At 43.6% G+C, this 25,225-nt stretch overlaps 2 protein-coding genes across 3 annotated transcripts; one reads left to right on the forward strand and one right to left on the reverse strand.

Annotated features, from left to right (window-relative positions):
* Positions 1–1,061: 1,061 nt before the first annotated feature.
* On the forward strand, positions 1,062–8,933 carry CDC37L1 (cell division cycle 37 like 1, HSP90 cochaperone). The gene is made up of 7 exons (XM_082075010.1): positions 1,062–1,247; positions 2,574–2,855; positions 4,235–4,319; positions 6,324–6,439; positions 6,740–6,862; positions 7,762–7,917; positions 8,758–8,933. Exons 1-7 carry the CDS (start codon positions 1,143–1,145, stop codon positions 8,857–8,859), a joined length of 969 nt encoding a protein of 322 aa, XP_081931136.1. The 5' UTR covers positions 1,062–1,142; the 3' UTR covers positions 8,860–8,933.
* A 4,174-nt stretch (positions 8,934–13,107) lies between these two features.
* AK3 (adenylate kinase 3) lies at positions 13,108–24,822 on the reverse strand. 2 transcript variants are annotated; one of them, XM_082075591.1, is made up of 5 exons: positions 24,508–24,822; positions 20,288–20,407; positions 17,188–17,360; positions 14,818–14,936; positions 13,108–13,453 (listed from the first exon to the last, which is right to left on the reverse strand). In XM_082075591.1, exons 1-5 carry the CDS (start codon positions 24,653–24,655, stop codon positions 13,330–13,332), a joined length of 684 nt encoding a protein of 227 aa, XP_081931717.1. In that variant the 5' UTR covers positions 24,656–24,822; the 3' UTR covers positions 13,108–13,329. The 2 variants fall into 2 exon arrangements, with proteins under 2 accessions (XP_081931717.1, XP_081931718.1); XM_082075592.1 differs by lacking the exon at positions 24,508–24,822 and adding an exon at positions 21,021–23,258.
* Positions 24,823–25,225: the final 403 nt, after the last annotated feature.

Raw genomic sequence — 25,225 nt, forward strand, 5'->3', positions numbered from 1 at the left:
TTTCCTCATAAGGGAGATGCTCCACTCCCTTCATCATCTTTGTTGCCCTACGCTGGACTCTCTCCAGCAGTTCCCTGTCCTTCTTGAACTAAGGGGCCCAGAACTGAACACAATATTCCAGATGTGGTCTCACCAGGGCGGAGTAGAGGGGAAGGAGAACCTCTCTTAACCTACTAACCACCCCCCTTCTAATACAGCCCAGGATGCCATTGGCCTTCCTGGCCACAAGGGCGCAGTGCTGGCTCATGATCATCCTGCTGTCCACAGATATTCACACACAGTATACCTACACACATGTGCTCACACATCTCCTCATGTATGTGTGGTATTGGATGGTGCGGCAGCTCAATCTCCCGGAATAATCGCGGTGACAAGTTACTATCCCCCCGCCGCTTGTCTGGGCTTCCCTGCGGCCCCGGCCTCCCCGCTCTGCCCGCAGCCTCGCCTGTGCCTGGGCCTGCAGCTCGGCGATCCCGTTCAGCGGCCCCCGGGCGGCGGCGCCGGACCGAGCGGATCCACGGCCCGGCCCGCGTTGCCATCGCGACCGCGCCGCCCGGCCCCGGCCCTGCCCCTCGCGCGGCGGCGCTCGTGGTGCCCGCGCGCCCGGCAGCGCCCCTCACGGCAGCGCGTGGCAGGGCTGTGCGCGCGTCATCTCTCTTTCTGTCTTTCATGTGTTTTATACGGAGGTCCATATACAGACGCGTGCAATCCCCGAGTGTCCTGCGGCAGCCTCCAAGGAGGGGCCGGCCCTCCGCCGGCACGGAGGAGGCGCGACACGCGGCACTCCGAGCAGCGCCGGCGGGAGCCCCTCGACGCCACAACCGCCAGCGCCGCGCGCTGCCGGCGCCCGGGCCTCCTCGCCGCGGCGCGCGCCGTGCGCGGCAGCGACGCTCCCGGGGGCGGGGGCAGGCGGGCCGGCACGGCCCAGCTCTGCTCGGCTCTGCTCCGCCCGGCGCTGCCGACACCCACAGGCCCCGCCCGGCTCGGCCGGCACTCACAGGCCCGCATACACAGGCCCGCCCCGCAGCGCCGGGGGCGGGAGCGCGGCGGCCCGCTGAGGTTGCCGGAAGTGGTGCGCCGCCTCGCTTCCGGTGAGGTGCGTAAGCGGCGGGGCCGGCGGTCGGCGGGGCTCGGCGGCGGGGATGGCGCTGTGGCTCCCGCGCTCCCGGGACGGCGGCGCTCCGCCGGAGGAGGACGAGCAGCGGGGGCAGGCCCCGGCCTCCCGGCAGCGCCTGCCGGAAGTGCAGGTACATGCGCGTCCCCCACCCCCGGCGCCTCGCTGGCGCAGCGCCCCGGCCGGCGCGGAGCGGGTCGGTGCTGCGGGCGCCTCGGCTGCCCCGCGGCAGCCGCTCGACCCCGCCGCGGGGAGGCGGCCGCGGGGGGACGTGCCTCGCGGCGGAGGCCGGTGCGTGCCGGGGCGGGAGTGTGCGGAGCGCCCTGCCCCGCCGGGCCGCTCGGTCGCGCTGCCGTGGCGCGGGGGCCGGCGGCCGCCGCCGCCCCTCAGTAGCAATTGCACATGTGACAGGTGATGTGGCAGGAGTTGCGTTGGAGCTACCCCAGCGTCCTTGTGTCTAAAAGGCAGGTCTATAGGCAGCGTGTTTCTCTGCTGGTGAGGGATAGTCGGCGTTCTATAAATACGTTGCCAGGAATTCTGGATGCTCTTGCAAGAAGCTGCCATTACGTTGGGTTTCCAAATGCTGCAGTTCCAAAACAAAGTTGGCCCCAAAACTTTGATGTATATGCATTAAAGTTTCCTTCAAATAATCTTTCACAACTTGCGTTGTCCTCATGTCCCTCTGCCAGAGGTTACCAGCACCGCAAATTTTATAATACAGCACTGGACGGCTGATGAATTAGGTGCATGGACCCTTTTTCTCTGCTCTTAGTGGGAAGGCAGAGCATATGCTTTAGAGGATAATTTCTCAAGTTATGAGGTGTGAATTTCCAGCACACACCTGGAAGTAATATAAGCACTGTTGCTTGAGAGGTCACTTTTCTGTCCCAGTTATGAGTAGTGACCTCCTCCATAGATTTGACCAAAAGGAGCATATGCTTCTGCTGGACCTCAGCCACTTCATAACTTAAATTCCATTTTCGCTGTCAGTTCAAGGGAATATGTTTGCCATCTGTTATGTACTAATCCATACTGGAATGCAGGCAGCAGCAGTTACTTTACTCTTGTGATCTGACATCACAAAACCGATACTTTATTTTCAGAAGTATATATTCAGAGTATTCTCACGCTTGGCTGTTGCTAGCATTGCAGCCCAAAGATAGCCAGAGGGGTTTCAGCTGTGTCAAAAGTATTTTTACAGTCTGGAGTCTGCTGCTGATAGCGGTACATGATTTGTGGTTTTGCAAATGCACTTGAAGTTAAGACAGCTTAAATTAGAAATCTTTGTCTTCAAAACATCTAGCTTCATCATGCTTCATCACTCCTGCAAATACAATGCTGAGTATCTGATGTACCTTCCAGGTGCATTAGCTTTGGGATTTAGGCCTGTCTGCTCCTATACAAACGGTGAACTGTCAGTTTTCCCTTCATAAATAGCATGTCTGACTTCTCCTCACAGATATACAGCCAAGGGATTGAATTGGCCTGCCAAAAAGAAAGAGAGTTTGTGAAGCATTCGGTAGAATGCACATGGAACCTAGCAGAAGCCCAGCAAAAACTTGGTAGCTTAGCGCTGCATAATTCAGAGTCCTGTGATCAGGAATCTGCTCAAGCAAGGACTGAAGCTGCAGAGTTGAAATGGAGAGAGGAAGAGTGGAGGAGAAAAGAAGAAGCACTAAACCAGAGGGAAAGACAGAGTCTATGGAACACAGATCCTGTTAGTAAGGAGGTATTTAATAAGGTATGACCTATATCAGTGTGCATGAAAACAAGTGTTGCCTCTTCTTCTCAGTCCACTTGTTATTAGTCTTGAATGTCTTCTGCGTCCAGTACAGCACAAAACTGCAGTATGTGTTAAATGTTGGGGCTATTTTCTTTGCCTTGTGAAAGGGAGCAAGCTGCACTCATACTACAAATCTAGATGACATTTCTCTAGCAGAAGTGTGGATCAGAACTTGCATGGGTCATCTGGGTATTGGATATGATCTGACAGTGTGCACTCGCAGCCCACAAGGCCAACTGTATCCTGGACTGCATCAAAAGGACCGTGGCCAGCAGGTTGAGGGAGGTGATTCTGCCCTTCTACTCTGCGCTGGTGAGACCCCACCTGGAGTTCTGTGTCCAGCTCTGGGATCCCCAGTACAAGAAAGACAAGGACCTGTTATGCAGGTCCAGAGGAGGCCACAAAAATGATGAGAGGGATCAACACCTCACCTCCTGCGAGGAAAGGCTGAAAGAGTTGGGATTGTTTGGCCTGGAGAAGAGAAGGTGCTGGGGAGACATTATTGTGTCTCTTCAATAGTTAAATGGAGCTTATAAGAAAGACAGAGATATTTTTTTATCATGGCTTGTAGTGATAGGACAAGGGGCAATGGTTTTAAACTGAAAGAGGATGGGTTTAGATTGGATATAACAGAGACTTTTTTTAATTTGAAATACTGGAACAGGTTGCCCAGAGAACTTGTGTATGCCCCATCCCTGGAAGCAATAGAGGTCAGGCTGGATGGAGCTTTGACCAGCCTGGTCTAGTGAATGATATCCCTGCCCATGGCAGGGAGGGGTGGAACTACACAATTTTTAAATTTCCCTTCCAACCCAAACCGTTCTATGATTCGATGTAGTGCAAATCTTGCCAAATGTGCTGATTAATCATTTTGTCACACAAAAAGTTTACTTCTCTACTGTGCCCACTTCTTAAAATGTGAAAGTTAGTTTGCGTTTAGTAATGCCTACTGTAAATCAGATTACTTAGCACAAACCATTTTTTTAACAGTTGAATCTCAGCTTTGATTTCACACAGCTATCGTATCTCCTGATTTCACTGATTTAGCTGCATCCAGGCTGCAATGTACATGATTCTCATTGTTGACAGATCAGTAGGTTCCTACCTGAAGACAGAAGTTTCTCAAGAGTTCTTTGGTCAGTAGTCTATAATGAGACTTTTAAACTCTGTTATTAGGCAAGGCACTTTTTTAAAGACAACCTTCTCAAGTATATGACTTGACTCTAAACTTAGAACATAGCCCTTTAAATAGTAACATAGTGAAATATAATGCTCCTATATATCATGAAAAGGTGTGTCTGGAGTTTCTGTGATAGTGCTATTTTTCTCTTCCTCAGAGTTTTATTAATCAAAAAAGAAAAGAAGATGAAGATGTGTCTGAACCACTTATGCAAAAACATGAACAAAAGATTAGGCACTTTGGTAAGTGTGCTTTTTCCATATCTTGCAGTTTAAATTTATACAGAATATGTGTAGGTTTGCTCCTTATTGCATGGAATTAATGCTAATGGATAAAAGACCTGGCTAACAGATGGTTCAGCTTTATTTTGTCAGGACAGATAATAATTTCAAAGCAAAATAAGGTGTAAACTGCAGAAGTTTGTTAGTTCCTGTGACCAATAAGAACTTTACCAAAAAACCTCAAATGATCTTAAGACCTGAAAAATAAAGTTCTTGCAACTTTTTCTGCTGCTAAGTGCAAAAAGGCAGGGACATTCATGGAAATAAAAGTTGTGTGTATCAAAGTGCATGGGGTTGTCCATAGCTCTTTCCTTTTAAGAAATATTTTTCTGGTGGCTATTACGCTGCAAGGGTAATGATTGATTAAAGGAAAATGTGTATAAATGCCTGCTGAGAGTATATGTGCATTTAACATTGTATTTACTTATCCACTAGGTGTCACTAAAATGTCATAATTGTTGAAACCAGTTAAGCACAAAGCTGATCTTGTAAAGTAATCTGAAATTTTGATGGTTCTCTGAGGAACTTCACGTTCTTAGTTAAAAGCTGGGTTCAGGCTATGTGGAATTTCAGAACAGTCAAGAACAGGACTGCGTTTGCAAAATTCATTTTTTTGTACTAGCTTGTGTTTACTAAGCCATTTGACTTCTAAGGATCTTAAACTGTTTTAAAGAAAGGATTTCTAGCCTTAGCAAGCCTTACAGGTACCAAACTGAGGTACAGCACTTGCCAGAGTGTGCAAACAGCCGTGACAGGCACAGGTTCTCTGAAATACCTTAATTGCCAAGTGTAATGACAGCAGAATCAGAACACATCTCCTCTGCTGGGCATTTTGGCAGGTTTCTTAGCTAAGGGTTGGGCAAAATTACTTTGTTGTCTAAATTCAGATTAAGCTGTTACAGAAACTACCTTATCACAGAAGGCCATCAACTTCTTTTCTTACTTCCCAAGTTCAAAGCCATGTTGTTATTTTAATTCAAAATATGTAAGGCCATTGTAAAAAAGGGACAGTGTGCTAGTGCTCTTTCAAGTCTCTCATTCTGTGCTAACTGCTGCTGAAGGGCCGTGTGAACTTCACTAGCCCTGTTGCTTGAGTCCTGTTTCTGGATCCTGCTCTGCCTTCAGGCAATAAAGACCTTATGCGGAATAGCTCTCTTGAAAACAGCCAAAAGAAGTATGGGCCATTGCTTTCTCTTTAGGCATTTGTTTGCTAGAATTAAGATTTGCTTAGGTCATTACCACCACTGAATTATCTTTAGATGGGTAAAGCTGCACATCTAGTACCTCTTGCCAGTAATTACTTGACTGTCAGTGATACAGGAAGAACAGTTTTAAGAAGTGTTCTGAGTATTGAGCTGTGATTTTTAAACTTGGCTCTTTACATGAAGGTAGCTTCATGCTATCACCATTCAGTCTCCTAGTTAACTCTGCAATACTGGTGCGGCTTTGCTTTCTGAGATCAAGCTGTTCCTGTGAGTACATTCAAATTTCCTAAAAACCTAGCAAATCATGTGTTGGAAGCAGTTTCCTTTTTGAGAGATTACACATTATTTTCATTGTGTTCTTACTTGTGAAGATTTAAAGGATTCGTGTTGGTGGGAATCACTGAATATAACTCTCTATCTATAAACTTCTTAAACTATTTGATGATACAGCTAATAGATACCTACGCCACTTTGTTAGTGTGTATGAGAACTTATTCAAAATAACTTATCAACAACACTAGAGATGCATTACAATATAGGAAATTGTGACTGTTGAAATCTACTTCTTTTATTTCTGGTAACGCTCTCAGCGTTGGTTAGATGTATAAATAAAACCCACAAATTTAGCTGCATGCTGTCATTCTGAGGTTAGTGAATTACAAAGGTGTTATATATACTGGGGTATCAGTGGAAGTGACTTCTTTGCTGAATTAAATAACGTACCCATTTAGAATACCTTAACTGTGTTTCTCTTAACTAGGTATGCTGAGCAGATGGGATGACAGTCAAAGATTTTTGTCTGATCACCCATATCTTGTATGTGAAGAAACATCTAGGTATCTCATGTTGTGGTGTTTTCATCTAGAAGCTGAACAGGTATGAAGATGATGTTTAAATTGTTTGAAAGCATAGAGTTTCCCACTTGCGCTGTAGAAAAGCTGATCAACTTGATTAGCTGTTCAACTGTTCTTCCTACCCTCCCTCTACTTTACTGAAGAAAAACTCTATTATGCATTATCATATATATGTCTAGTTAGAGCTAATTATCACTCCCCTTGCTTCTGTGAGCATCAGTTCTCAGGTGTGTAGGAACTATAACAAAAGCAAATCATGCTGAAATCTATAAATATATTAACAGGAAATATCTTTACATCATAACTTTTAACTTTTTTTCAGAAAAGAGCTCTGATGGAGCAAGTAGCACACCAAGCAGTTGTAATGCAGTTTATTATAGAAATTGCCAGAAGCTGCAATGTAGATCCAAGAGGTTGTTTTCGTCTCTTTTTCCAAAAAGCCAAAGTAAGTCAACTTGGGTAAGGGTGGAGTAAACTTTTGATGCTGTACAGGCGACCAGTGTTTTAGAGAAGGTCTCAGGTTCCTAACCACGAGAGACTAAATATTTTATTGACTGACTTAGGCTTGTGAGAAAGTGCTTTGTTAGCAATTAGACAGAATATTTTGGTGTAATTCCAATTCTGAAAATGAAAGTTTACTGGATTTTGCTAATCCCAGAGGGAAAGCAAGATACAAGAGGAGGACAACAGTGGTGTTACAGACAACTAATAACTACGTAACAACAGCAAACATAGACCAGTTTAAGGACTGATTTAGGCTAATTACACCTTTGTTTTCCCAATGTACCAATGTATAGTCACAACTTTCCATTTCATCTGCACTTCACAGTGGGGCCCGAAATAGTGTCCCTTTCTCAACACTGAATTAGAGCCATCCAGAGCAACGCAGGAGAAATGCGGGAAAACTGAAACTCTGTTTTGCTGTAGGCTGTATTCAGTTATTCAGGACTCTGATGGATCTCAGTATTGCCTATAGGAGTTCAGTTAAAGTGTGAGTCAACGCATACATTGCTTTTGACCAGAGTGCTACATCAGGCACCTGTTCTTCTAAGGGTACTGGCTTCTGAGTTGGAATAAAGGAAGGGCTAAAATTAGATTTATTTTTACATGTCCTTAGATAAATGAATTACTCCTACACATATAAATACTACAGATTGCCTTAAAAAGAAATCTACCTGAAATTTCATTTTGACTAACACTATTATTGAGTTATTCACAGTCGTTATTCCCCAAAGGGTATAACATGAATTACTGCATGTTTGGGATTCTTTTCAGCATTGTGTATGCTTACAACTCAAAAGTAAATGTGGCTGAAGTTCAAACGTTTCATTTTTCTTTTTGCAGACAGGAGAAGGCTATTTTGAGGCTTTTAAAAATGAGCTTGAGGCATTCAAGACAAGGGTGAGAATCTCGTCACAATCACCTGGCTTTCAGTCTATGTTACTACATGATCTCAGTGTCAATCCTGGTCTTGTAGGAGAGCTGACATCTTTCTCACAGGTAGGTTTATTACTTTTAGAAATTGATTTAACTGAAGTAGGATTAGGTCCTGCCTTGACAAACTGCATCTTTCTTAAATATGGAGGGGATTATTCCTAGAACTGCTAGTCCTCAGAATATAACGTGCAGTATTATCAATACACAAGGCATGTGTAGGCTTTCTTTTTACTTGGTAGCATTGAGAAAGCATCTGCATAAGGTCAAAGCATATGTTAGCTCAGTGCCTTTATATTTTCATGCTTAAAATAAACACTGCATCATAAAATTGATCAGATGCTAGAACTGTATTTGCAGTCTTTAGCACAAGCAGTGAAATGAGCTTCCAGTGTAAAATGACTAATCCTATTCATGAGATCATTCAAGTAAGTCAAGCCTAAGGAAGGCCTCCTGTTGTGCTAAAAGGAAACTGAAGGTACTTACGTCTTCTGTTACAGTACTAGTGATAGCCACATTATAGAATGAAGAAACTACTTTAAAAGATTGTCAAAAATTATGTATTAGGGAAGGAGTCACAATTTAAACTACTTATTTGAAACAATTTGGTTAAAGTACCTCTCAAGTAAGATCCAACAGCTGAATTTTAAGTAAACAGGGAGTCAGGTGACAGAAATATTGAGACCAAATACTTGAGCTGTGTCAGAAAATTTAAAGAATCCTTGACACAGTGAGATAATTTTGGTTGATGAATTTTTCAGTGCTTATTTTCTTACATTGCAAATTTTTCTCATCTTAAGATGAACAACACAAAGAGTCCAACTTAAAATAAAATCTCAGTTTCTCTCTCTGCCTCCATGTATATAGTTATGGAGAATTAAGCTGTCAATTTTTCGTCTGTTGCAGAACGCAGGTGATCTACAAGGTTCCATAAACACAGATGTCTGCAGCTTGACCTCTGTGATACAAAGAGATGAAGAAGAATCCAAAATGATGGACACAGTATAGTACTCCTAAGACTGAGGCCAAGTACTCTTTTTTTTTTTCCTTTTTTCTTTTTTTTTCTTTTTTTTTTTTTTTTTTTTCCCAAAGAAACAAACATGGCTATTTTCTTGACACTTATTTTTTGTGGGTACTGCACTTTATTTTTGATGTCAGATTTTTGTTGTTTCTATTGTTGTTTGGTTTGGGTGGGAAAGGGATTTTGAAGGGTGGGTAATACGGAGAAACTTAAAATATTGTTTGAAAATGTGCTGCTAGGTTTTTGGTTGTCTTTGAAGAGCAGGGTTCTCATATTGCCGAATGTGAAACTGGATGTGTTTTCTGCTACTAACCTTGCCTTTCATGACTTTAGAAATTAAAGTATGAAAAGAAAAAAACAACTGCACAAATACAATGTTTACAAGAAGTGGTAGATTCTTGGTAGAATCTGCTATTGTCTTACTACAGAGGTGGAACTGTTTTAATCTATGAATTTTGGAGATTCCAACTGTATTCATGCTACCTTGCTGACATTATAAGCTCTCAAATTTGGTTATCACTAATAGCAATAAATCAATATCTGGTATCAGTATTTTAGATCTGAATGGATTAGATTAAAACACTGGCTTTCTACCTCCACTAAGGGGATTTAAATGTTACATTGTGCTTTCATTAAACGTAACTTGGTTTTATCCTAAAGTGTAAGCAATGCTTGTCTATGTATGAGTGCTGGGTTGTATGATTTCTGAGAGTCTGACACTCTTCTTGTTCATAAGACTAACTTCAGGGGTTTTTTTAAAACCAAGTCTCATTATGAGGGGAAGTATTTGATAGAGGGAACTTGAGGTACAAGGGTTAGGCTAAAACTTCAGTATAAACAAAAAGCTCTGTCACAGATCATATAGCATGTCATGTGTGGTTTGAAATGTATTTCATATGCTACTAAATTAAAGTGAGTTTCTGACATTGCAAACTTAAATTGAAGTGGAAAATCATTACAAGCTTCCTGTTTGAGGAGCTGGAAATACAAATACTATTTGTAGACAAGGCCTTCCACAGAACCTCTGCAATCCAAAATTCTACTGTGCTTTTCTAACTTGCTGCAATTACAGGAGTTTTATCTACAAAAATGTATACTGCAGTTGGAAGACTCCAGAGAAGACATATATCAAATAATGGTATTGGTACACACCCTGTCTTTTACTGTATTGTTCTGATTGGAGGTAAGGTCTGGGAGGTACCTAGATTTCAGTAGTTTGATGAGCACAGTCTGCTTGCAGTTGCTAACTGACGCAAAAGCTGTGCTGAGATCCAGTGATTTTCAGCTTTGGCTATAGCAGAGATGGGGAAAAGTCCAAGTCTGCAGTGTATACCAGAGTATTAGTACAAATGCAGTAGCAAAACTAGGAACACTAGATCCACTGATATAATAGAAGTAGCTTTTCATGTGCTTTCTGTCCTCTACTTTGTTTGCAGACAGACTGAGGATGAAGGAGCAAGCAGCAGCTCTGTCCCAGATGCAAATTAGAGATTTTAAAAATATTACTACTGAAACTGGTTAAGTTTGACGAGTACTCCAGAGAGGATCAATAAACACTGCCTCCTCCTTAATAATTAATTATTAAGGGAAACTAATAACTTCAGTTTGTTTTTTAACTGAATGTTATGGACAAGGGTAGGAAGAGTAGCATAGCACAGTGACTTGCAGTTGCTACCGTTAGCAGTACAGCTATATTGATCTAGGAACCTGTGATATACTGGAAGTTATTTTTAAAGTTTCGAAGGGGGTAAAATTGGATGGTGTGGGAATAAGTGTAAAATCATAAGGAGATTCCCTGACCCTTCTTCTGGCTAGCTGAAACTTATGTAACCTAGAAAGAAAACAAGTGTAGCTGGTTTTTTTGTTGAAATCCAAAAGTATAAATAGAAGCAAGCAGCACATTGGGGTTTCTCATTGTGATTTTCTAACCATGACATTTTTAAAGTAGTTGTCAAGGTTTAATTGCAAGGCGACAGTAACCCGTGGGAGATGCTCTCTGTTAATCCCTCTCACCCTCTACCCTCTCTGCATAGGAAAAAGTTCTCACTAAGGGAAGGAGATAGGAAGGAAAAAGGGAGAGAGCCTTCAAGTTGGAAAGGTTTTAAAATGCTTTACTAATGCTACTAATAAATAGAGAAAATAATACAAAATGTACAAACCCCAATCTTGAATATCCCAGGTAGCAGCATTTAACCCCTCCGGTGGTGGGTGGAGCTGTCATGGCTCCAGCAGCTGCAGGGCAGGCACCCCAAGTCCTGGGTGGGACTTCACAGCAAACTGGAGCTGGATTCAGGGATGCAGGGTCTCAGGCCTTGGATTGCAGGCATGGCAGACAGGATCCTCTTCAGATGCCAGCCCAGCCGTAGTCAAAGAGAGCGAGATCCTTGTGATCTCCCTCTTTCATAGGGTGTATGACATGTATGGGATGGAATACACATTGGTCAGTTTTAGTCACCTGTTCTGTCTGCCCCTCTCGCAACGGGACATTCAAAGTCCTATCAGTCTTCTTGGTTGTTATAGCAATATATCTAAACATGGGGCTTCTTCTGCATTCCATTGGTTGCCCTTATCAGCTTTGGAGCACAGTGTCCAAAAAACATGTAGCTAAATTCATAAAAGTGCAGTTACTTAGAATAACTTAGCTGAAAGGAAAATTCACTAAAAGAGAACTGGTCTTGTTTTTAACAAAACCAGGACAGTGCATGTCTAGACTCAGTCTATAGCCTCCATGTATATATATATATAGACATGTCTGAAGATTAAAGTACAAGTGGTCAAGCTGGAACACAAGAGGTTCCACTTAAATTTGAGAAGAAACTTCTTCTCAGTAGGGGTAACAGACACTGGACCAGGCTGCCTGGGGAGGCTGTGGAGTCTCCTTCTCTGCAGACATTCAAACCCACCTGGACATATTCCTGTGTAACCTCATCTGGGTGTTCCTGCTCCAGCAGGGGGATTGGACTAGATGATCTTTTGAGGTCCCTTCCAATCCCTGACATTGTGTGATTCTGTGGTCAGCCTTTTGCCAAGTTTCTTTAATATGTTAGGAAGGCTGCCTGTAGTGGTAACGGCTGCCCATATTGTTCATTTGTAGTAGTGGGACAGCTTTACAAATTCTACAAGGACCATCTTTTTTAGACTCAAATATGTCTCTATTGATAATGTTAAAACTAGACGTGCATATGTAGTCCAAGGTGTATCAGCACTGCAGCGCTGTAGTTGTCTACAAATAGCCACGGCACAAGGAGATTGGAACTTGCATTAGTAGGACACAGCTACCTCAGACACTGCCTGCACAGAATTATTTGTTCCTCAGATTTTGCTGACTTTTCTTGAAATTCCCAGTCTGGTGAGCATAAAAAAAAAAAAGGGCTAGGAGATGTCACTGAAAAATAGTAATGTCTGCATTTCCTGGGCTGTTAAAAAGTGTGGCCTGAGGAGGTTTGTAACTCCAGTTATCTAGTGAATAAATAAATAGAAGAGCTGGTCAGAGACATGAATGAGTAGTATGAACTCATGAAAACCGGTCCAGTTGCTACAGTAAAACCTACTACAGTAATATGGCAAAGTTAAGAATTTGACCACTGAAAATCCTGGCACTGGCATCAATAAGCAGTTTGGTTGTTTGTTTTTTTTCCAAAGATAGTAGAAAAGACACGTTCACTAGTTGGGATCATTTAGCTACAGGTTTACCAGATTACACATAATCTGGTCAGTGTCTGCTGTCATTTTACTAATAAATTCATATACAGCTGCACAAAGACAGAGGCCTTACCAAATGTGTTATATATCATTGAAACTTCATTTCTCATTGCTGGAAGACAGCTTCTCTGAGGGCTGAAATATAAACATAGTAATAAGCCAATCATCCAAGCAAGTGTTAAGGGTAATTTAGGCCCAGCCAAATCAACTACCGTATGTGCAAGCAAAGCTAAAAGAGGGTGAGTGACTTCTATGAGATCAACCATATGTATATGCCAGTTCTGGTCTGAAATGGCTCTTTTAAGAGCGGTGGTCATGGCTCCCCTCAGCTTCTGGCTGGCCCCAACTAATCACACATTCAAGAAATGTGCTTTCATGTCCTTATCATCGTTTCACACTATATTCCATGAGTAAGTAAATCCATCACTGTGCTTTGTAATTAAGCTGTATTCTGAAATGTGTTTCCTTCACCAATCAGTATTTGCAAATATAAATATTTTCTAAATAAGAGACACAAGAGCAGCTGCTTTTGTTATAGTCAGTTGCTATATTATAAAAATAACATATATTTAATATAAAAAATTACAGCATTAGCGTGAGAACCACAGGCAACAAATTTTTTCATAGTGTAAATTAAGGACAACATTAGACTTTTATTATTGATCAGTCTGGTAGATCAAGAGAAATTCTTGATAGCTGAATCTCATGTTAATCAGTTGTGAGCTATGACAGATGAGCAGAAGTTAGACCTGTTTTCACCTGGGAGTGGCAGCATCTTTCTGGCTCACATCTGGCAACTTGGTTTGGAGGAAAGTATAGACATCAGGCCAGATCTTATTGGTCTCTGTTCCAGAGAAGGATTTCAACAATCCTTTTTTCCTAAGGAAGAAAAAGAAGAAAGCACGACAGACGTCAAATTCCTTAATTGTTCCAGGTTCTCCACCTCACCTCAAGGTAGCCCTGGCAGGAGTGTGCAACTTAACACCAACAGCCATAACATTGGGAATGCAGGCTGGACATGCATTACTCTGTTCCTCAAACAGTGAGTTGTTGGCCACATCAGTTCATAAAGCTGACAGCTGTCCACAGAGTACTTAATAACCGTGAAGGGTGAAAATAAGCAGCAATGCAGTTACGTAGCACATGTTATACAGCAGTCATCCAAACAACTGTGACTAACCCAGGGATTGTAAAGTTACACCTCAAGAAGCAAAGAAGGTGCATCAGGACAAGCAAGTGAACCAGACACAATCAAGTTATTCCGAATTAGCTCTAGTAGCTAGTTTTATCTGTAAAAGTGTTGTTATTATCGGTCATAATAGCTTAGGCCTATGTCTTACTGTGGTGCTTTGAGGCATTTTCACTTCAGAAAGCTACCAAAGTCAGGAAAATCATTTTCAGTCCAGAAAAGGTCCTTCTTTAAAACTTAACCACCCCAAAGACGGAGCTTCTAGTCTTCTGCTCAACAGTTTTGGTAGAGCATAATGAAGGGTGGTAGATGTGGAGACAGAGGAAGGTCAGTCACTTCAGGACATTGTCATAGAGTCTGATTTCTTTGTCTAGGCAAGATAAGACTACAAAGCTCTACACCGTGGCCACCTACTATCTGTGTATTAGCAATGTGATATTTGCAGCTTTACATTAAGAGAAACTTAATGTATAATTTTGGCTCTTAAAAGAACTAATAATTTGTTATTATTCCACAGTGCAAATGGCAGTATTTTCAAATAGCCACTTATTTCTCAAGAGTCTTGCTGGCTGTGCCCATTGCAGTCCTGTTCTTAGAAAAGCCACTTTTAAATCCTCATTAATAGCTTTTCTATTTGTGTATCACTTCTTGACATTTTGCCCTTGTTAGGAGGGCTTGTACTTGTACATCCAGAAGAGAAAATATTGATAAATCTTACAAAAAACCCAAAAAACAAAACTGTCTTTGTTACCTTACTAACCAGAGAGCTATGTTGCTCAGAACACTAATGTATTGAATAATGCATAGCGCTCCTTGTAAAGCCAAATATGGCAGCAGTGAAAGGCTCTTTTGCTAAGCAAGCTCCTTAAGAGGTTTCAACAATGGAAAACGTACTCAGTTTACTGGGTTGATTTCTTATTGAGTTGATGAAAGATAGACAGCTGCTCATAACACATTCAGTATTGCAGTATCTCTGTAACTGAAGAGATCTGTTGCTCACTATGCTAACGTAGAAGAAGTTTTAGACTGCGGAAGAATAGATTTTATTACTTACCGATAATATTCTAGAACAGGTTTTGTTTGTGCATCGTAAGCCTGCAGCCTCTTGGTAACCGTCTCTGGCTTATCATCATCACGCTGAACAAGTGGCTCTCCAGTAATATCATCCATGCCCTAATCATGGTTCAAAGCAAACACTGGTGTATGTTTCTGATTTCTGTTTGGTTTGTGTCATTTTATATTGTGGTCAGTTTCCAGTTGGCCAAGAAATGCTTATAAAGAGGAACACTACTGCCCATATCTTATATGGAATATGAGATGTTGCCTTTGCAGTAAAACAGTCTATCAGTTAAGAATATTTTCTCAGGTCATAGTAAATTGACTAATTTGTTCTCTGGAACATTTGTTGAGTATGGGAAATACATAGACAAAGGCTTCATATGTGAAGGAAAATAATATTGTTGGTAATATGTTCCAGCTAAAAGGAAACAATCAAGTGACCAGCTGGATTTTTGTTTGACAATATAGAAATGGGGAAAGGAGTTAATGGCCCTTTAAATCACAGAAGAGTTATCATTTAGCAACAGCTGTACAAAAATGACATAAAAGCCAGATGAAGTTTTTCTAGGATTCAGTAAACAGAGGTAGGGACCAAATGTTACGACAGCTCCTACTTTACTACCCATTTCACCTCTCATTTACTGAAGTGCTTTGGGTGATTACAGAGCTGTTAAGCCTTGAAACAAGCAATGACTGAAGAAATTATTGACCACTGGTTTATCTTATGAAGGCCTAGCTAGTGGCATAAAAAGGTGGTTCCTTCTTAGGTGCTTTGAATCATTCTGCATCTAAGCACAGAATATGACTCACCACTCTTAGCTCCTTTATACATATTAACTAAATCCTCAAGAATTCTGATTTTCCCTAAAGACAAGTTTAATCTGACATTTGGAGTGGAAACAAGAGTGATTGTCCAAGTACACAGCCAATTAGACCACAAAAATGTTTTCCTGCTTGCATTCTGGCAGTCAGTTTCAGAAAATCAATAACCATCCATGTTCAGTAAGCTCCTCTGTTCATAAAGGTGTGAAGAAAATCTGCTCCAGAATATCTGTATCATATTAGAGATGGATTTGTATGGTCAAATTTAGTTTGTCTACATAATACAATCATTTGAAACAGTCAAGTGTTTCTTTTAGCATCTGTACAGGCAGCCACACTAGTGCCTTCCTTGTACCCATCAAATACTGAGCCTTGAGCTTTGTGTTAACTCCAAAGCCATAATCTGTTGGTGCTGCTGAGTAAGTAAACATTTTGCAGTTCTATGAGATAACAGAGATAACTGTATTTCAGCTGTTAAACTCCCATTCCATAGTTCCACATAAATATTGCAATCCACTATGGTGTGATATGCCTGCTAATTAGTGGAAGGCAGAGTGGAGTGTTCCCAGTAGCAGAGCTGTTGCAGCTGAAGCCTGCTCTTTGGTAGACCTGGTAATTCTCTGTTGCAGCTTGCCTATATTCTTCTGGAATTAAAACTAATGATGACTTAAACCACCAAGTTTTAAGCACTACAAAGGCAGTGTTTCCAGTTGCTCACTTCCAGTGCTCACCTGTTATTTCAGCTGGCCTATTTTCCCGAAACACTGAAATCCCAAAACTACAAGTCCTGCTATGCTTCTGATGTAACTTAATAGAGCTTCCAGGTGAAATGTGATGCTACAGTAGGTAAGTTATTTAGAGTTAAGAGTGAAACACAACTTAAACTGAGTTGCACTAACACTAATCCCAAGTTCCTCAAAAATCTTATGGTAACAATTTGCCATTATCGTCTGCAAGTTTAATGTTCCTCTTTAGGCTATCTCAAGCCATAACCTCTGATCTGTTGAGAAGCTTCCTTGACTGGCAAGTTTCTACATCTAATTTTGCAATACGACATCTGTTCCCGTGAAAATACCCATCCTGCTTAAATATAAACACAGGCAAACCATTAAGTGGATTCCTCTGACTGATGATTTGGTGTGCTGCTTAGATACAAAGTATGAGTCCTCTGGTACATTTAGGACTGTGCAGGCTGCAAACCTGCAGAACAGGCTAAGACCAGGCCCAACTCCTATGCCAGCATGCAAGGTGGAGAATATTCCAGATCAGAGAACAGCTTTTAACAAGAGCTTACAAAACACCATGGTGTTTCATTCTGCAGGGGACAAATATACTGTTCTTCACCTTGAGCTTCTACCAGGTCACTAATACACCTTCAATATCAGAGTGTTACCAGAAAGGTTCTGTGCTCCTAAGAGATTAAATGAGCCTTTTTCCTCTGAGCTACGGTGTTTTGCAACAACATAAGCAAAGAATATTTTACTGCAATTACCAAATGCAATGCAACATTTATTTAATGTCAACACTGATGTGTATTGCTTACCTGCACTTTGGGAGGACTAAATTCAAGATTGTAGACTCTGCCACTAGCGGGGTGGATCCAGCGTGCTGTGAGACGGCATTTTATGGTCTCAAATGGCACATCCAGGTCAATCACAGTGTCTATTTGACATTGTTTATCAAGAGCTTCTGCCTGAGCAACCGTTCTGGGGAAACCTTTTTAAAGGAAACAACTGCGTAAAAATCCAGAGTTATAACGAGAATTACCTGGATACAGTCATTAGAGAAAATAATTACCAGACAAGAAAAAAGCATTGTCATACTGTAAAGTTGAAGAGACATCATATTTTCCAACGATTTTTCAGTGTGTCATGACACGTAACTTGTTAAATGCCTCCCAGCTTCCATTTCCTCATTTCAGTTAATGATCTTCCCAAAAGCCTAACAAATGCAAAAAGACTGCATACTCATATATAATACATACCGTAATATTGAATAAAAGCGTTGTATACACATTTCAAACAATAAAAGCTACAGGCAGTTCTCTCAGAGGTCTGGAACAAACTAGAAACATCTGTGTAAGTCTGGTGTAAAGAGGTGACCATTACAAATCTATTTTATTCTGTTGCAGTAATCCCAGTATAACTACCAGAGGCAGTCTTGGATTAATTTTACATAAAAGAGCAGCTTTAGAAAGAGTTCTGGCAAGTCTAGTGTATCAAACTCTCCTCAGGGACGGTGACTGTGACAGTACTCAGGATGAACAGGAACCTGTCTCCTCACTTAAAGACACTGCATTTTGCCCCGTGAACTCTATGGCTCCAGTAACATGGTTCAGAGGCACATGTTCCTCCTAGGGAAATCTGGTGAACTTAAGAAGGTTGGGGAGGTGAGGGGCAAATAGAAAACAAGAAAGCCAAGGTCTCCACACAGAATTTAAAATTAAAAACTGACCACAAGAACTTTAGAGGTCAAAGCTACTGCAGAACATGCTACTGCACCATAGATTCATTAGAATAATACCTCTACTTGCTCTTCAGTAGCTTGAAATTTTCATACTGTGCAAGTAAACTTCTCCATAAAGGCAAATGATAGGGAAGAACTTAAGAAACTCTTCTTTGCATAACATTAGTTGATGAGTCCATTGCCTGAGTAAGGAACCAGCCAAGAACTAGCCTTACAACAGAAAAAAAATCGTATTTTATGATCTTAAGGCTATTGTGTCTTGTCTAACATATCACAAAAGGAAAGAGTTGATTAATGCTTGTGCGTTAAGTCTGATGCATCTGGTTTGCATCAGAGTGATAAGATGCCCTCGTGATGTTTCTTTCATGTTCATACCAACTCACGGAAGTGCTTCTCAGTGTTAAGAGCAGAGGGAGAGCCAAGACTCCTGCACTGCTGTTCTTTCTTACTATTGACAAGCCAGTCTGCCACCTCACATCTTAGTTATGCAGCTGGAAAATGGGTTTGCTTTGGGACTTAGTAATGAGAAACTTCCTCAACAAATTGAAATGCCTTTACAAAAGCGTTTGCTGCAGATAGTATTCTCTCCATACATAAAAAATAAGTGACAAGATATGGTGAATTATTAACAATCTGGGAACACAGAGAAAAGTGCCCTAATTATACAGCACATAAGTCAAAGCAGATAATACCCCCCCACACACAACTCAGACTGCTTCATCTGCTATGACTTGCAAAGCCACCAACCTATTGTAAGGCAGTGGAAATAGGTATTTGGCTAAGTGAGCATACAAGCAGCTCAGCAACTCTATTTAGTTTGACCTAGCGGGCCTCTGCTGTTTGTTCTGAGTTGCAGTTATCATACTAAAGACTTTCTGCTTAATATATAGTCAACAGAATAGTACTGTTTCTGCAGAGCTGATTATACCAGAGCTACCTCTAGTGTAATTTACTGAGTCTCATTAGAAATGCTGATGCAAACAAAATTTCTGCTCCAAAAGTTTAAAGAAGGCCACTAAGATGCAGCAGAAATTGATTTATTCTCTCCCAGTCTCCACACCATCCTCCTGTAAGGAGCTGCCAGCGTGCCCAGCTGTACTGCTACACATCCAGATCCACAGGGGTGGAACTGTGCGTACACAGGACCTGCAACTAAAGAAAAAACAAAATCTGCTGCTCTTCCCTTTACTGAGTAGGTTTCATTGTGCTGTTCACTGCGGGAATTAAGCCTTTGTCTTCACTAAGGAGGAACGTGACTGTGACTAAAGCCACCAGAACAGGTCACTGTACTGGAAACATCATAAAGCGCTAAGGGACAGACAACGCTGTGGATTTTTCACTCCAAATAAAATGCTGCACCAACAACTTTTTAGTTTTATCTACTGAGACACATTGTGACTAGAATCCAAAGCCACACACATCCAGCCTAGACACTATCTTTGTGCTGCACATCCAGCTGTGCTCCCATGGGCTGGGGTAACAAGAGCTGCTCAGTTAATGAAGACAGTAGCAAATGCACTTTCTCTCTGCTGTGAATGCTGGAGCAATAAGCGTATGCTGTAGAACTGCAGAACAATTCACCTGAGAGAACAGAACCAAAGAGCAAATTAGAGAGACCTTTTAGAGCACTGAAGCAGTGTTTGTGTTAGTGATTTATTACACACTGCACTGCTGCAGTACTTGCTTTCTATACTTACCTTGTTGCCGCATCACATACCTACTTTTCTATTTAAGTAATTCCTCACCCCTCATTCTTCAAAAGTGGTCCATTCCCCAAGGACTTTTAACAAGAAAGGACTTTAAAAAAAGAAACTTCTCATTGCATATTTTAAAGGGGAAATAAAGCATAAGAATTGACAGAATTGTCAGTTTTTAAATGTTACTGCAATGTTGAACTACCCTTTCCAACATGAATTAAACACCCCAGAAGGCGGGATACATCCGAGCTAAACGTGCCTCTGACGGCGGGATGCATCCAAAGCACCTCACAGCCACAGAAACTGGGGCAGACCAGCTGCTGAGCGTTTGACAACAAGCTCGCGGCAAGTCCCGTCTAGTTACTACGACTCGAGGATGGCTACTGGAATGTAGCTACACACAAGTGACTAAAGCACTACTCCAACCTTTCCAGTGCAATTTTCTCTCCGTATACAGCGATATCCAATATGCTAACTCACCGTCCAATAGCCAGTTGTACCGATCTAGACCTTTTAGCTCATTCAGCATTAGTCGTGTCATGATGTCATCTGGAATAAGCTGCCCTTGGTCAATGTAGGACTTGGCAAGGATTCCAACTTCTGCGAAAGTAAAAGAAGTCACATTATACTATCTCTGACCTCCAGCAAGTGGAAAAAAGCCCACAAGCCTGCAAAAATAAAAGTTTTGCTCTGGACAGTGCAGCACAGTAACCTGTAAACAACACAGACAGTGTGCTTGCTGAAATTCAAAAGCAGGTGATCACTTAGGATCTGCATATGCAAATATGTATCAGATTAATTTGATCGGTCAGTAGTTCTACAGATGACAAAAGGATTTCCAGCATACCTTTATCCCCACACACTCAGAAAAATTTTACTAGTAAGTATTTCAAGTATTAGGTTCTGAAAATCAAAGAGAGCCTATTAGGTAGAAGAGTCTTCAAAATAAGAAGTGCACAGAAGTTCGCTAAGATATCAGCTTTAAGATTTCCTGCCAATAAAGTCATTTTCTCAGTTTAGTGACTAGTTATTAACGTATGACTTTACTATGAAGAGAAATGCCTTTGGTGTTTAAGAGAGCAGAATGCAGCAGGACATCCTTGCCAGGTATCTGTTTTTACAACTACTAGAGTTACAAGAGGATGTTTATAGATGTTGTAAACTAATTACGGGAGTGCGCAGACACTATGATTTTCCCCTGGAAATGACTAACCTTTAACAGCACTCATTTAGCCCACTGGGTCGCTAAAACGCCATCCGCACACCACAGTTCCGGATATCACGCCACGCTCCTGGCAGCGGCATCAACATCACGGGTACAGCCAGGGAGAAATTCGTCTGCCTGGTTTGTGTCCTGGGCGCAACGTCTCCATGGCTTTCACTTATGAAACAATTACCCAGTTATGTAAGTCACCCAGAATAGCAGCTAGATCAGTATTGCAGATCTGCAGAAGCCTCTACTTGCAGCCAACTCAGATCTAGTTACAGTAAACTAAACAGAAAAGAAGTTGAGAGGGGCTGGCATACAAGATATAACCACTTTTAGCAGAAAGCAATGAAGAACGCCAGTTCCTACTTGATACGGCACTGCAACGTGCAATAGTACAGAGGCCCTTCTTCAGACAAGGCAACTGAAAAGCAATAGATGCCCTCAAGTAATGCAAACAGTAGCTTTGGTGCTGGGGTGGGAATTAATAAAGGAAAATTTGCCATTATTTGGTGTTCACATCTATAGTCAGACTTTGAAAAGTCTGAAGACCATTTAGAAATTGCCACTATGCACCTCAGTCAGACTTCAAATAACCATCAAAATGTGGGAGTCAGACTGTGGTGCCCGAGCCCTCCAGCACATCACAAACTGGAAAGAAGGTGAGATTCTCCTGGCTACAAGGCATCCAGCTTTTCTCCATCTCCCTTCTGCAAGGTCAGCAAGTCGTACTTATTATTCTAGCACACTTTGAACTATACACCCTGCAGAGGTAGGCTGGGAGGGGGAAGAAATCACATCTAGATAGTTTAACATGCGCTCGAGGCTTGGATCTGTTACTGATTTACAGTGCAGCATTGCTCTACCCACAACGATCTCAGAGTGTGCACAAGGCAAAGGTGATAGAGAACAGCACTAACATGCTTTGGGAAGACAGCTGAGCTTTTGGGCCCAGACAGGTTTAGAGGAGAGCAAGCTGTAAGGTCCTGTTATTAGACCAGCAGAGCTGGAAACACGTTACCTCTCTGAACAAACCTCAGGCTGTTCAGAAAGTCACTATTACAGAAGATAAACTAGGCACAACTGTACCCATAGTTATTTGTTAGGACAAAAAGTTTGTATACTAGACCATAGCTGCTTTCCCCCTGGCCGGTTGTTGGGGGTTTAAAGGTGTTGCAAAAGACTGGCATGCCGTAACCACATTAGAGCATACAAGCTCCAGCCACATTCAGACAACACGTTGCTAAGCACTAGAGAGGTGGTCACAGACCCTCCAAAAGCAGCACAACACAGTAACAACTGCAAATTGGTCAGGACACTCAACATGTTCCACAGGACTTTTCAACAAGTCCATTTTCGCAAGGCAGCAAATGTATAGCTATTGCTAACGGTGTTTACTTTTCCAACCATTTTAACTGCCCAATTTGCAGGACTCTGCTATTATAATCAAAATGCATAAACTCTTCACCTCCACGAAACGAGCTCTCTTAAGTTGCCTCTCAGTCCCCCTCCCTCCTTCAGTGTAACACTCACTCCCGCTATCTCAGTATTCATCTCAAATCCTTTGGAGACCGTTTCTGCAATGAGTGACTCACTTTCAATAAAACTAAAACAGATCTTCATCTGGCTTAATTAGTGAACGAAAAACTCTGTAGCAGATTCCTGTAAGTTCTATGCTAGCTAATTCAAACTCTATCATCTCTTAGAACCTCCACAGGCTTCTCCCCTCACATTCAGGGTTTAAACGTGTCTGCTACATTTTGATTTCACATCTTGGTTGTGCTTCCCATTCTTTCATCTGTCCAACCCACCTAGAACACTTTGCCAAATCCTTTTCTTTCTGCTACTTCATGGGTCCCTCTCAAATCAAGCTATGGGATATTTCCACTTGCAATCTTCTATTTTCACACATCCTTCAGCTTGATCTTGCTCTTTGATCGTGCTTCTAAGACACTGAAAAAGCACAAAACCTGAAGTATTTAGTAAGCAAAATATTTCCTTTAGCTTCTCGAATACCCTCCTTTCTCACTAGGTCTTACACTGAAAGTTCGTAACACCAACAGTTTTGGTTTTGGGACGCTCTGTAAATAAAAACTGACATGTGTGCAACCAAACAGACCAAGCAAGAATGTGATCAGATATGCCTGCACAGGTGGTGCTCCTAGCAAATGTTTAACTTCTAGATATCAACTGCAGTGAAGTCAGTCAACTAAGCCAAAGTCATTGTTCTTACAGAGCAAACAGATTCGTGTGAAGAGAGATGTGGAAATCCCATCACAACTTATTGCATAATACAGATAATTTTTCACCTTCAAAAATGTTCAAAAGCTTCCAAACCCCAGACTGCCAGCTACCTAATCACAATACTGCAGGGACACGAGTTAGTGCAGTCCTCTGCAGCTTCAAAGTGCTGGAAATAACAATATTCTCACTTCATCACATGCAACCTGAAATGGTTCTTGCAAGGTTTTCAACCCCACCGTGAAGAAAAGCAGATGCAGAAGTTGGGAGGGGACCCTTCATCATTGCAACAGTCACCGGAGAGAGGCTGTGGCATCTGAACAGAGAGCCAGAGGTCAAGCTACGTAAAATATGTTTTTAAAAAAACAGTTATGATTTAAAATAGAAACACAAACTTTTAAAAACCTCATTTCAGTTTCCCATCCAAACTGACAGCAAAGTAGTAAAATATGGTAAGTATAATTCACATCTTTACTTAATACAAGCAAGTCAGTGTGCAAACACAGGCCACGCTGAAACCTAACCGCAATATGAACCTGTTGTAAGGTAACAACAGCATTAAACGCACAAGGTAAGCAGCTGTAAAGCTTTGCCCATTGTTTTTGGAAAGCACCACTGGGGCTAGGCCTGCCAGTCCAGGACAAGGCCTTCTGATTTTGGAACAGCTGCTAAGTGCCTGAAAAAATCAGATTGCCCAGAACTCCTCCGCTCACTCCGTCTGTTAAAAGCACAAATATTTTTCCCTTTCAGAATGTTTCGGCTGGAAGACTATCAAACACGTACAAGAAATGCTGTGTGCTTACGAAAAGCAGCAAGGCAAGGAACAACTAGGTGTTACAAAACCGCGAAAACGAGATAAACCTCAGATGCACACAGAAAGAGGACGCCGAGTGACAGCTTTCGGACACCACCGGCTGTAGCGCTGAGGCCCGCCCGGGTGCCCTGCGGCCTGCGGGCAGAGCCGCGGGCAGACGCCCGGACCCGGCGGGGGCGCGGGGGAGAGCACAGGGGTGGGAGCGGGGAGCAGCGAACTCCCTGCGAGAAGCGCCCGCGGGACCCCCGAGCGGGGAGCGGCGGCCCGAGCAGAGGAGGGCGCGGGGAAGCACCGCCGACCCCCGCCCCGGCGGAGCGGGGCCGCGTCGCACGGCCGCTTCCTGCCGGCTGCGTGCGGCCGGCTCCCGCGGAGCGGGCAGCGGGGCGGATCGGGACCGCCGCCCGCTCCCCCTCCGCTGCGGGCTGCCCCCGTTCCCACCTGTCTTCTTCTGCATGTTGTCCCTCAGCAGGTCGCCGCTGGAGAGGTGCTTCATCCCGAAGTGTTTGACAATCCGAGCTGAGATGGTGCCTTTCCCGGAGCCCGGGGGGCCCATGATGACGGCGCGCAGCACCGGCCGCACCACCATGCTGCCGCTGCGGGGGCACGGCCCGGGCGGAGCGCCGGCAGGAGCGGAGCGGCGGGAGGAGCGGTGCGCGGCCCGGCAGGAGCGGCGGGAGGAGCGGTGCGCGGCCCGGCAGGAGCGGGGCGGCGGGAGGAGCGGTGCGCGGCCCGGGCGGAGCGCCGGCAGGAGCAGCGGTGCGCGGCCCGGGCGGCGCGGCGGGAGGAGCGGAGCGGCGGGAGGAGCCGTGCGCGGTCCAGGCGGAGCGGCAGGAGGAGCCGTGCGCGGTCCAGGCGGAGCGGCAGGAGGAGCGGTGCGCGGCCCGGCAGGAGCGGCGGGAGGAGCGGCGCACGGCCCGGGCGGAGCGGAGCGGCGGGAGGAGCGGTGCGCGGCCCGGCAGGAGCGCCGGCAGGAGCGGAGCGGCGGGAGGAGCGGTGCGCGGCCCGGCAGGAGCGGCGGGAGGAGCGGAGCGGCGGGAGGAGCGGTGCGCGGCCCGGCAGGAGCGGCGGGAGGAGCGGTGCGCGGCCCGGCAGGAGCGCGGCGCCGCCTTCCCGGGGAGCGCCGCCTCGGCCGCCCCCCGCGGAGAAGCGGCACGGG

The sequence above is a fragment of the Streptopelia decaocto genome, assembly GCF_964273445.1.
Source record: "Streptopelia decaocto genome assembly, chromosome: Z".
Lineage (NCBI taxonomy): Eukaryota > Metazoa > Chordata > Aves > Columbiformes > Columbidae > Streptopelia > Streptopelia decaocto.

Bases quoted from the DNA above. Each gene is read 5' to 3' on its own strand.
- CDC37L1 (XM_082075010.1), top strand. From the start codon at position 1,143: ATGGCGCTGTGGCTCCCGCGCTCCCGGGACGGCGGCGCTCCGCCGGAG. The intron at 6,440-6,739 runs GTATGAAGATGA...ACTTTTTTTCAG, and splicing joins TTCATCTAGAAGCTGAACAG to AAAAGAGCTCTGATGGAGCA. The intron at 6,863-7,761 runs GTAAGTCAACTT...TTCTTTTTGCAG, and splicing joins TCTTTTTCCAAAAAGCCAAA to ACAGGAGAAGGCTATTTTGA.
- AK3 (XM_082075591.1), bottom strand. From the start codon at position 24,655: ATGGTGGTGCGGCCGGTGCTGCGCGCCGTCATCATGGGCCCCCCGGGC. The intron at 20,408-24,507 runs GTGGGAACGGGG...TTACTTTCGCAG, and splicing joins CAACATGCAGAAGAAGACAG to AAGTTGGAATCCTTGCCAAG. The intron at 13,454-14,817 runs GTAAGTAATAAA...TTTCTTCCTTAG, and splicing joins CCTGTTCTAGAATATTATCG to GAAAAAAGGATTGTTGAAAT.